General features: G+C 33.8%; 1 protein-coding gene across 1 annotated transcript in view; it reads right to left on the bottom strand.

Moving 5' to 3' along the window:
- Positions 1–681: 681 nt before the first annotated feature.
- The window catches only part of VPS4B (vacuolar protein sorting 4 homolog B), a 30,795-nt gene continuing 17,825 nt past the window's right edge, over positions 682–13,651 (bottom strand). The window contains exons 5-11 of the mRNA XM_082416926.1: positions 11,886–12,005; positions 9,224–9,380; positions 8,685–8,833; positions 8,098–8,179; positions 6,582–6,801; positions 3,785–3,925; positions 682–2,170 (exon numbers count right to left, since the gene is read on the bottom strand). Of these exons, the coding sequence (XP_082273052.1) occupies positions 2,069–2,170; positions 3,785–3,925; positions 6,582–6,801; positions 8,098–8,179; positions 8,685–8,833; positions 9,224–9,380; positions 11,886–12,005 (971 nt within the window). The 3' untranslated portion in view covers positions 682–2,068. The remainder of the gene's footprint in view (positions 2,171–3,784; positions 3,926–6,581; positions 6,802–8,097; positions 8,180–8,684; positions 8,834–9,223; positions 9,381–11,885; positions 12,006–13,651) is intronic.

Here is a 13,651-nt window from a genome sequence, read left to right as displayed (position 1 = left end):
GTTGCTCAAGTAGGGTTTACTTGGTGGCTCAGAAAACATCTACCCAAAATCATAATGGCCAAGGTCCAGACAGAGCCTGAACATTGTTTCCTCTTGAGTATTTATCTGCCCATAAAGAACACATGGAAATGACTTATGCTCTACCATTCTAAAATAAGTCTAAAATTATTAGATTCTAGAAACAGTTTTAAAACCAGAAATGTGGAAAATGGAGCTATGGCTAGAAGTGACATGGATACTGAGGCACGGTTCTCAGAGCACATGTAACAACTGAGGGATCAAGTATCCACTTATCATCAACACTGGACTTACACACTACTTGGCCAATTTAAGTAAAATACTTCCTCAAAACAAATTTTGGATTCACAAAAAAATCTGGATTTCAGCTATTATATAGTTATAATAATATAGTTATGTTAATTCTCCTAATGATATGATTAATAGCAATACTGTATGATTCTGAGGTGGATAAAGTAAAATGTCTCGTAAGACATACGCAAAGAACTCAGTGTTGGTGTGCCAAGTTAATTCCCAACCCTCACACAGAAGTTACTGAAAAATAGAATTTTCATGCATACATCCTTAATTAATAATTTTTAATGATTTCTTTGTATCTAATCAATTTAGATAATATTTTCTCCTATACGGAAGATCCCCAAATAAAGAAGCACACACAGAATATAGCCAATAGTAGGTTGTATCAATTTACTTCACGTAAGAACAGCATATTTCAGGCCTACGACTTCCATTTAATATCAACGAAAACAATCTGTACAGAAAACCCAAAGGCAACCATATAGCACAATATGTAAAATGTGCAAATATACTTTAAAAGGCAAGTTATTCTATAGCATTTTCAAGGCAGAACTTTATAGTAAATTAAGGAATCTACCTCATTCTAGCTGACTTAATAATCCTTTGCATGTAGAGCCAATGCAAATGTACAAGGCACAACTTAGTGTTGGTGCTCAAGTATATAACACACACCCTCAGATTATTTATTTGAAGATATTAAAATAACACAATATCATGTTTGTATTTTATTATTTAAGGAGACATCAGCTCATTTCTAAAGCTTCATGAAACATTACACTGATAACATACGTGTGGCCAGGACGAGCTGTTCCCTGAACTTAAAAGGTAAAAGACAAGACTCTAGCTAACCTACATTAAAAAAAATTTATATGTATGTACACACAACCCCCCCCCCCACCACACACAAGAAACTTCCCATAATCCAAAGGGAGGCTGTTCCTTTCAGCAAAGGTTCCCATTACAGTATTTCATGGCAGAATTATTTAAAAAGTACACAGTTATTAACCACCTGTTTTGGTCAATCTTGCTACAAAAAGACACTGAAATAGACAATTTTCTTCTTCAAGATAGAGACAATGCCTAATTTAGAGAGTCTTTCTCTTGAGATTGCACAGTAAAAGGTATTATTTAATTAAATATAAAAAAGCTTGCTGCTTTTATAGAAATTATTTAAATCTACATGGAGAAAAAAGCCAACCTATCAAAAAACCAATGAGAGCCTTGGCTAGAACACAATTCAAAATCTTTCAAACCCAGTCAGTGCTCTTTGCTGTTTTACTGCCCATCCCTGAGAGTAAATCATTTTTAATTTTTTTAATAAAGTAAATAAATTTTACACTGATGAGAATGATGCTTAAGTCTTTTTTCAAAATATGAAATAAGCCCCATTTCATTTTAGTTAAAAAATAAAAAATGAATGCTCTTTGCAAAGACCACTATTTATAACAATTTAAAATATTTGTATCTCAATCAATTTTAATCTTCTTTTTACTAGGTAATTTCTATGTTTTTGCTATTTATGTCACTCATTTGCTTATAACCCATTATTTTATAATTTTTGTTAACAGGAGGATTTAATTGGTAATGGAGCAAAAGTACATATAAAACTTAAAAGAATGCTGAAGTGAGAGACCTCTATTTTCCTGCAGTAAGAGAGTTTTACTGGAAATAATCTGACTGCCATCCAAGAAAGGCAAAAATACCTATGAAAGAGAGAACACACATGGTAAACGTCTTCCTTGTTGTCTTTGGTCTAGCCTTCTTGGCCAAAATCTTCTGTAAACTTCTTTAATTTCAACAAGTCGTGTTCATTGACTGTGGGCTTTGTGCTAGATAGCGACCGTAACATATCCGACTGTCAGGAAAAAGAAGGGGGGGAGTATTTGTAATAGATTTGACAGAATAAAAAACATTTCTTTATCAACATTCCTAACTTTTGCCTAAGGTTAAATCTGAAAATCTGCATCGTGCCATAAACTACTGACAATAAACTCTCTTGTTTTCCTGAAGGACATCTTTGACTAAGTTATTCCTTTGCTTATAAACTTTCAGTTGCTTGCCTTGTCCCGATCACAACTTTCAAAGGCTCCTCAGCACCCTAAAGAAGTACAGTCCTCTTAGCCTGATGATCAAGGCCTCCAGAATTAAGTTCCCGATCGCTTTTCTGGCCGTATCTGTTTATTCTTAAACAAGAGAGCAGTTGGCTAAGTGCAACTCAAAAGGAATACAGTCATTCACTTATACTTACGTGAAACAGAATAATACCATTTAATCAAAATCAACTAATCAAAAAGTTTAACTGTTAGTTAAAATTACAATCAAAATGGTAAGAAAATATACAAATATCAAGGATTCATTAAAAAATTAACTTCTAGGCCATGTCTCCTGTAAAACAGTATGGAAAACAGTCAAAAGAACCAAAACTTTAAAAAATAAACCAAGGATTGCAACAAAAAAGGATTTCTGAATAATTTCACAGGTAAGCATTGTGGTTGATTAACACATAAATATATCTATGTTTACAGATATATTTCTCTCTCTATATGCATATAAACTTATATACATATATGTACATATATGTCTATATATCTAGGTCTACATATCATGTGAAAGTTTCCCCTTTGAAAGTTACTGTTAATTTTGACATATAGAGTTAAAAATCTATAACTAAAGCAGAAGATTTTAAAAAATGACTGTTCATCAATAAGAAAACATAAACATAATAAACGTACATTTTCAATCACAGTAAGTTCCCTAAAATTAATATGGCTTACAAAATAAAAAAGTCTTATGAATTATTTTATTTCTTCCAATAGAAACTACAGAAATGTAATTTTTATGAATATTTTAATTCCTCTAATATAAACAGAAATATAATTTTTTATAATAAAAATTTTGTTTTCAGAACTTTTTAAAAGAGTAGTGCATTATTTAAACTTTCTATGAGGCTTTGAGAAGTAAAACAGAAAAATGCTATTATGAATACTATGATTCATGCATTAGCGTTTCTGGATATTTTACAAAATCTGAGATTCAGGGAAAAAAATTTTTACCAATCCTACCATTTTGGTGATAATATCCCAGCTATAAGAACTATAATGTCAGAAACCTGTATGTTTTTAAAAATAGCTTATTCACTTAAAATTTCCTCGAAGCCCAAGAAAACATTTTAAAGATAATTATTTTTTATATTTTACATTCAACTAATCTTTAAAACTTTTTAAGTAGTTAGTATTAACTTTTTTGAACTAATTTTACAAAACTGAAAATTTTATCTGACAAATTATAAAATATAATTTTTTTTTTTGGCTGCACGGTGCAGCATGCGGGAGGTTTAGTTCCCCAACCAGGACTCGAACCCATGCCCCCTTCACTGGAAGCATGGAGTCTTAACCACTGGACTGCCAGGGAAGTCCCCATAAAATATAACGTTTTAAAATTTTTCTTAAAAGCAAACAAAATGTCAAACCATGCAAACAACTGGCTCCAAAAGTTTATCCCCAGGGACATCCATCCACGTCATCTCAATGGCACCAGGATCACCTGGAGAACAGGGCGTTAGCAGATCATCTACTATGTTGTTAGGATCAGCTTGTGAAGGTCCGCGAACCTGGAATAAACAGTACAACAACAGAACAAATTAAATAAACATTAAGATTTAGACCATTATCAGGAAATCTGAAAATGTACTATTATTTTATGTTTTGTTAAAATGCTTACTTCTGAAAATAAACAGAAGGGTATACAACAAAAAGTGCAATTAGCTCTGGGTGATGGGATAGATTTTGCTTGATTTAAATTTTTTTCTTGGATGATTTTCTATATTTGAAATTTCCTACAATAAATTACTTAGATGATCATAGGGAGAAAATAAGTTAAAATAAAGTAAAGAAACAATTACCTGTAGCTAAAATTTTCTTTTTTTTTTTTCCTAATGATTATTAAGTGGTCATAATCCTAGAGACCAAAAATAGACTTACTTAACACACTGCTATATTTAAAATAGATAACCAACAAGGACCTACTGTATAACACAGGGAACTCCGCTCAATACTCTGTAATAACCTAAATGGGAAAAGAATTCAAAAAAGAATAGATACATGTATAACAATCACTTTGCTGTACGAAACTACCACAGCAATGTTAATCAACTATACTCCAATATAAAAAAAAAAAAAAAAGAAAAAAGACCTACTTAAAAATTCCTTTAAGTTACTGTTTTCCACAGCCGAGAAATTTCTGTGATCTTTGGAAGGTTTATTACTGTGAAATTACTGAATCTTTCTGTCTTTCCCCTCAGAAACTCCTTCTTCAAATATAAGTACAAAATTAAATGCTAAATGTAATTTCAGTGCTATCTTACAATTCATAACTGATTTAAAAGAAAAAGTTTTAATAACATCCAGAAAAAGAACCTTTGTGACATAGAGTCACATATAATATTTAGAAGGCAACACACTTGTATCAAACCAGGGACTGCTTCCATACTTAACACTTGTTTTACAATGATCGATCTTAAATACTGTCTCAGGATTGGGGCAGGGGTAGAGAAATAAATATTTTCACTTTACTACGTGTATTTTATTGTCTGCCTTTGCTCACAACAATTTCAGTGGCAGGGATTTTTGTGTTTTTTAACTATTGTACTCTGACTTACCTCTGGGCCCAGATTAGTACTTATACATTTAATAAATAAAATACACAGGCAAACTTGTTCTTGCTAATTGAAAAATGGAGTAGAAGATGGAGCCACAGAAAGATCTACTATGGTTGGTGACACAAAAGGCCTGATGTTAAAAGAGATTTGCCTGGGAATTCCCCAGCGGTCCAGTGGTTAGGACTCGCCGCTTTCACTGCCGGGTTCAATCCCTGGTCTGGGAACTAAGATCCTGCAAGCTGTGCAGCACAGCCAAAAAACAAAAAGAGAAAGAAAGAGAGAAAGAAAAACGAAATTTGGCTGCTTCACCTTTATCCTCCTAACAAGGGCCTGGCTTTAGGGTCATACAAGCCATCCCTAGTAGCTATACAGAGAACTGAACGGAAAGTTCTGAGTATGGAAGGACTGAGTTCCTTCTAAATGGCCAAGAGAATTTAAGAAAAAACACAATGGTTGTGGCATAAACTTGATTCTGAGCTAACCATATTTCTCTCAGTAACGAAATGGCTGAAGAAGAGATGAGTAATATTTACTGGGCTGTTCAGGTACCATGACAGCTGTTGTATGAATATTCCTTCATTTCATTTCCATAAGAGCATTTCAAAGTAGTATTATCATCCTTACTTAAGAGATGATAAAAAATGAGACTTAAAAAGGTAATTCAATTTGGTCAAGGAGATAAAACAAGTAAATTGTAGAGTCAGGCTTCAAATTCAGGTTTTAATTCAAGCGCCTCATTTTTTTAAAAAAATTATTTTACTATGGTATATAACAGACATATATGTGTATCAGAGTCATGACATATTAGTTTGTCATATATCGATGGATTAGGTTTGCTAACAGTGTTTCAGGATTTTCATATCTACGTTCATAAGCATACTGGAGACTGCTGTCCTCAGCAAGAGAGCTGGTCCAAATTACCTAGTCTACTGTTACTTAAATTGAATATCCCAAGACCATAGTCTTTTCACAAAATTCTCTCTCAAACCATATACACTCAAGTCATTCATGCAGACCAAACAGTGCATGGGAGGAGCAGGAGAGAAGAACGGTTGAGGCTTCTGAAGTACACCTTACCTAGAGAAAAATCACACCTCCAATCCTCTCTAGTTGTACCTTGGCAAACTGTGTTAAAAACATCCAAGTCCCAGTTTAATCATGTTAGTCTAGGACTAACCATCAACAGGTGGCTATATGCACCTTTTGTAGAGCTTCTGTGAGGACCAAATAAAATAGGAAGATGATGGAGCAAACACAGTGCTGGGCACGTGAATCTTTAAACAATATTAGCTATTATTATTTTTACTTTATTAATGAGGTGTAAACGTACCAGATTCTGCTCGAGGATATTCTAGTTACATCAGAGACAATCATAGATTTAAGTTTCTATACTTACATCAAAATAATAAATACTTCAAAAATCACTGCATACAAAGTTTTAAAACACTTTGGGAGAACTTATTTTCAATGAAACGGAAACGTAATCTTTTATGTAAATCTACTTATTATACAAAACTGAAATCTTCCTAAAATTCTTCAAAGACAAGTCAATCATGGTCTCAAAACTTGATTTTAAAAATATATGAAAAGATGGATTAGAGTTCCTTACCTTTTTAAAATGAGTAGCTGACTGTACTTTCCTAACTGGCTGCATAAGTGCATCACGTACAATGACACTTATGTCTGCCCCTGAATAGCCTTCAGTTTTCTTCCCAAGTTCCCGGACATCTGCTTCTGTTAGACTGTTCTGAGTGGTCCCCAAGTGCAGTTTAAACATTGCTGCTCGGGCGTGGGCCTCAGGCAAAGGAATATAAATTCGTTTCTCAAATCTTAAAATGAAAAGAAAAATTACATCAAGAATATTACTATATAATAATATTTAATTTCTATTAAAAATCAGTTTTTCAAGAAGAAACAAGATATTTAGATATTCTCATTTATACAAAGTTAAGCTGAATAAAATAAATGGGCCCACATCCATCAAGTTAAACAGATGCATATTTAGGTTAATACAGGGAAAATATCCAGAACACATTAACAAAAAACAAATAAAACCAAAATAGCCAGGGAACCAGTCTGGAGTGCTTTAGTTTTTCTCACATGATTTTTGAATTATTTTGGCCAGAGTGTTTACGTGTCTGGAATTCATGACACGACATGTCCTTCAGGATTACAATTTCCTATAGAAAGACACTCTGAACTCCTGATCAAGGGATTAATATGATTAAAAGTGTGAAATAAGAGATGATAAAAGAATTACCTAAATTCTAAAGAGTAAAATTACTCAGAATCTTATAATTTTGCTTGCCTTCTTAGAATTTCAGCATTTGGAGATAAGGAGGAAGCAATGAGGGACAATTTAAATGGGTCTGTGAAGACATTTTCTTCTCCAGGTAATTATTCTCTGTGGCAATAAGAAGAATTTTAAAAGTTTCCACCATCTCTAGAGATGGGTTTAGAATTAGGCCATTTTTCAAAAATAATCAGCACATTTCTTTTCTTGATACTGGCTGGTAATCTAACATTCTGGCAAACCATAAAGTGAATGGGGTAAAAGCAGCAAAAACTGAAGTGTTCATTTTTACCATGCACAATTAAATCAACGGGATAGGGGATTGTGAAGCAGTGAAAAGTAAGGAGTCTGTATACCTTTCCTGTAGCTCCAGTTTCATATTCAGTTAAAAAATTATAGACAGAACTTTTTAAACTGAAACTATATCTTTCTTAGCATACTTTAACTTGTAGAATTGTCATTTTGCTAAAATTTTATATTTAGCAAAATGGAAAAACCTTCAATGGAAGGTTTTTCCATTGAAATATCAAACTATATATGTAAATTTCTGAAGCATCAGTGCACCTACTAAACTTAATTAGAACTAAAGTAAGCATTAGGTAACATACTTTCCAATGCAAAAGATTCCAGTAGGTGTAAATCTTGGATCTTGAACACAGGAGGCAAACAAACAAATGCCTGCCTCTCTTCCCCAAGGCAGGGGTCAATAGGGTTCGAGCACATTAAAAAACATTCTGAAGTTATCAGAATGCCTCCTCAACTAGACAGAATGGCATTAATATTCACTTATTATATTGTAATTAGAAATAAGATATTTACTGTATCATCATACCTTCGCCTAATGGCAGAATCCAGAACCCACGGTATGTTTGTAGCTCCCAGAACCAAAATTCCATCATTGTCCACACCAACCCCTGCATCAAAATAGGAAATGTTTTAAATAATCTGTCATTTCAAGTGTTCTTTGAACATCATCTGCATGTTCTCTTATGAACGTGGTACTTTAATGTTAAAATGCCTCATCTTGAGACTTTCTCTCTGACAAAAACTGTACTTAACCACATTTCTTATTACTAGAATACGATGCAAATATTCCCTAGAATTTCCTAAACTGTGGGAAAATACTATTAATATTCTTTTCAAAATATTTCTTGAAAGATTTAGCTTAAAGTTTACATATTCCTTTTATTGATATTGTTTCTGGCATGTTATAAGTGAATATATTAATCTCTTCACTATTTATACCAACGAGATGATTACAACTGGGTAAAACTTATGTATGCATATGGATCAGAATGAGACCGGGCATAAGACTTGGCCTATAAGAACGGAGAAATTCTGCTTGAAATTTTTTCCATTACTATCATAATAATGGTTACACAATAAAGAGAAACTATTTTAAAAAATCAGTAACACTACCTTGCATTTGAACTAGGAACTCTGTCTTAATTCTACGTGCAGCTTCACTTTCATTTTCACTTCTTGAACCACACAGAGAATCAATTTCATCAATGAAGATAATGGAAGGTTTACTCTCTCTGGCAAGTTGGAATAAGTACTTAACTTGCCTAAAAATAAATAAAGGTTTCAATTTCTAAAAAAAATAGTCAATGACACGACAATGAAAAAACTAAAACAAAACAATATACCAATATTATAGGAACTCTATAGATTAAAAAGTATCATCACGTTTTGATCTATAAAATAAGATTACTACATTTGGATAATTCATTTTATGATTTACTAAACCATACACATATCATATACGCTATCTTCTCCCTACGAAATAAATTCCAAACTAGGGACTAATCTAACAGAAATGAATACCACCTGTATTTATAATAGCACTTTTTTTGAATGTCTATTAATGATATAAGAAACCTATCACTTTATAGACTGAAATGGTGACTACCAGGCAAAGAAAAACTTAAAAAAAAAAAAGTCAATTTACTACTTACTTTTCACTTTCACCTAGCCACTTAGAAACAAGGTCAGAGGAAGATATTGAGAAAAATGTTGAGTTGTTTGCTTCTGTTGCTACAGCTTTGGCTAAATAGGATTTTCCTGTTCCAGGTGGCCCAAATAACAGGATTCCCCTCCAAGGTGTTCTCTTGCCTAAAATTTGCATTAGAAAAATAACATGAGACTTTCAAGACTGTTAACTTCCGTTACCAGAGACATCATCCACAGTGAAGAATACCGTGAAGAGGTTTCCACTCTAAAGCTAGCCGTAGAATAAAACAAAATTTAAATAAATCAATCTAAGGTAAGTATGTCCTAAGTGTACTTTGCTTTTTCTAGAGACCACTTTGTCAAAACTGTGTTTATATAGCTATAATCCTTCTAAGAGGAAGTTCATTTGCTTGCTCACTCATTCAACCACTACGTATTGAAACCACGACATGTAGGCAGAGAACTATGAATACAGAATACAAATTGAATCTCTGCCTTCCAAGGCTTTCCAGTCTATTAAAGAGAAAAGAATTCAGTTAAAAGGTATTTCCTGATCATCTACTATGTGCACTGCTCAACATCAGAATATTGTAGGAGAAACTATACTCACAGGGGAAGGGCAGCTGGAAATATTTTTTTAAAAATATTTATGACCTTTGGAGGAGTGAAACTAACACAGTTTGGATGACTCGTGAAGTTCTACTCAATTCCTGATTCCACAAGGAAGCACAGGTTATTTCAGGTGGCAGATTCCCATTCCAGTGCTTGGGGAATGATAAGCGGACTCTACCTTAAATACTAGTTTTGCCAAAACATAATAGCAAGTGAACAACTAAATTCTTTGTATCTCAATTCTGCTAATGAGAAATTATAATGCTGCCTTAAATAAACCAGGCTGGGTTACGACTGGCAACAAAATATCAAATACACATTAAAAAAAACTACTAGGTGTAAACTGTGGGTGGACACACAGTGTCTCTAAAAGAATGATATACAGATGACTGATGGCAAAAACTAAATATCATGTTTATTGTTATGAAAGCCTCAACTTTTACTTGAATTCTATTTGCCTATTTTAAATGTCTGCAATTATAAATCAGTGTGCCCTTAAGTGTGGTACATATACCATTGGTGGCAATGAGATGCTTTTAGGTGGTATACAAATACTTTTCAATTAAGTAATTTTTAAAATGCACTCTATAAAACCACTACATTGTCCATTTATAGAGATACAAAGAAGTCTTCTAAAATAAAGTTACTAAGTAAAAACAAGTGAGCAGAACAATCTACGGTATTAGAAGTCAAATATGGGCAAAACAATCTATGGTATTAGAAGTCAAAAGAGTGATTACCTCTGGGGAGGAAAGAGGCAGAGAGGGATTTCTAGGTTACCAGCAGTACTTTTTTATCTGGGTGATGATTATACAGGTATACTCTGATAATTTATGAAGCTGAACACTTATGGGTTCCTGCATGTCTTTGTGTATTTATGTTACAGTTTAATAAAAAGTCTGCTCTAAATGTGAGTGATTTAAAGAAAAATAATGGTACACGTATATGGAAAAATTCATGAAGATGACACATATAGGACTCACGTTTGGGAAACACTGGTATAAGTAACACAACATAAAATGAGTTCAACCGTATTTTTGTACCTTTATAGGATTATGATGTCAACTTTTACACTGTTAGTTTCATATTCCTGAAGTGAGGTTGTGAGTCGTACCTCGAAGCTAGGTGGACAATGGGTGGCCCACGGGTTCTTGCTCTTCATCACTGCTCTATACGACATCACTGTCTGGACCTGTTCAGTTTGAGGCCAATGTCACAGATTTGCTCTCTACATAAACCAGCTTGTTTTTAAAAGGAAAAACCTCTGTTTCACTGTTAGACTGTGGGTATAGCCATATCACAAACACAGGCTATCAGTCACAAAAAGGACAATGTGAAGGAACGGTTCAGCACAGACAAACCACCTACTGCTGGAGATGTTAACTTCAACTGTACCCAGATGGTGGGTTAGCAATATTCTCCTTGCAGTGATAAAGAGCTACTAGAGGATACGCCCTTCATATGAAACTGTTAAATAATTTTAACTCCTCTGTTTAAGAAATGGAAATATTCTTATAAGACTAGTACATGTCCACTGCAAAAAAATTCAGATGAAAGTCAAAGGAGAAAGTAAAAATCACCCATAATCTCATCTCCTAGACATATATTAACATTTTAATGTCAAGCTTTCCACACCTATTGCTCAGCACACACAGTTATTTAACAACGCGGAATCATACTACACATAACATGTAACTTGCGTCTTGATCGTTACAATATAGGTGGACATTCTTCTACGTCACTTATAATGTAGGTCTAAATTTCTTAATGTAGATGGTATCCTATATTCTAATGAGTGCACAGTATTCTACTGTATGTCCATGATTTACCCTATGCCCTACTGCTTGACATTTAGGTTTTTTTGCAATAAATATATTGCAAATATGTATATGCATATGAAATAAGTATCTGTGTAAAGGTATATCACTGCCTTACAACAGAATTTAAGGTAACAACTCGTGATATAATGACAAGAATTCACAATACTTTACTTCAGTCATCAACACATTTTTAAAAAAAAAATCATCAAAAATAATTATTTAAAAGTCATCTCACCCGTAAAGAGATGAGGAAATTTAATAGGCAATATCACAGCCTCTTTCAGTGCTTCCTTGGCTCCTTCGAGACCGGCAACATCGCTCCATTTCACATTTGGTCGCTCTATAACAATGGCGCCTACAAAAAATTAGGTCATCTTTAAAGAGGACTATTCCATCAAATTTAGAAGACAACATGAAATAATGATGAAATACAGAAATGCATTATAACTTTGTCTGGAAAAGTTCTATGTATTAAAAACATTTCTGAAAGTGTGTGATGAGGACGAAGTTGTTAGGGAGTAGTGAGAGGGAGTCAGGGCCTGGGGTGGGGAGCCAGATAACCTGGGGTAAAGTCACTTAACTTTTCTATCTCCACCTCCTCATGGTGAAATAAAAACAATACCATCTGCCCAAACTACTTAGACAGGTTAGTATAAAGATCACATGACGTAATGAATATTAGAGTGCTTGGAAAAGCACCAAACATTACAAAAAGTAGTTGTAATGTTTGAGTACGTTGATTCTGGAATATCTCCTATTTCTCCTTTTAACCAAAAGGAACGGTGATCTAATGCTCTCCTTAACTACAGAAAGAAAATACACTTAACAACTTTAACTGAAGATAGACAGGCAGATGGATGGATGGACAGACACATAGAGGGAGAGGGGAAGGGAGGGGCGAGGAAGGGACGAGGACAATGGAGAGGAGAAGGTGTACTCTTACAGACTTGCAATACTTTCCCAAGATTTGCCAAATTTTCTATTCGGCTTCTAAATAGACCTATTTACAATTTTTGTACATTAACAAAGTCATTCAAATGATTTAGTTTTTGGACTATATTCAAAAGCCATAGCAAACTGTTGCAGTAAGGAGAAGTAAAAATCAGTAAGAGTCTATAAAAGATTTCTCTTACTATAGCGTGCTGGCAAAACTTTCCAGATCTTTTATCAAAATCTTTCCCAATTTTCAGTATATAGAAATTGCTCAACTACAAACTACAAAGTAGCCTGTTCAAAGGTGATGTGTAATTGTTTTAAGTATAATATCACCACTCAATCTACTGATTACCTATGATATTAGTTTTATGGGTATTTTTTCTTGTTTTGAAAGATCATCTGTTATTCTAAGAATGCTATACTCTGCAACTTACTTCCCTAAATTATGAAAATCTTTAACTATACATTAAAATGAAATGAGGGACTTCCCTGGTGGCGCAATGGTTAAGAATCCACCTGCCAATGCAGGGGACATGGGTTCGAGCCCTGGTCCGGAAAGATCCCACATGCCCCAGAGCAACTAAGCCTGTGTGCCACAAATACTGAGCCTGCGCTCTAGAGCCCGCGAGCTACAACTACTGAGCCCGCACACCTAGAGCCCATGCTCTGGAACAAAAAAAGCCACCGCAATGAGAAGCCCGCGCACAGCAAGGAAGAGTAGCCCCCGCTCGCCACAACTAGAGAAAGCCCGCACACAGCAACGAAGACCCAATACAGATGAAAATAAATAAGTTTATGAAAAAAAATAATGAAATGAAACCATAAACACTTTTAGCATTCTAAAAGTTCAGAGCAAGTATAAATTAAGAAAAAAAGTCAATTCACTTTTTCTTTTCTATGTCCCATACAGATTAGTAACCCTACATGAGAAAAATATTACATCATCTGATAGGATTTTGTGTCAGTTAAACAAAAGTAAATTTATATATAAGCATTATCTGGTCAACTAAAATTTTTTGTTACGAATTTTCTAAATGTGTCATAATTTATCTTCACATTTAACTA

Source organism: Balaenoptera physalus (genome assembly GCF_965194825.1).
Source record: "Balaenoptera physalus genome assembly, chromosome: 12".
In the NCBI taxonomy this organism is placed as follows: domain Eukaryota; kingdom Metazoa; phylum Chordata; class Mammalia; order Artiodactyla; family Balaenopteridae; genus Balaenoptera; species Balaenoptera physalus.
The sequence above is the reverse complement of the archived record's forward strand: the minus strand, read 5'-3'. Positions and strand labels throughout refer to the sequence as shown.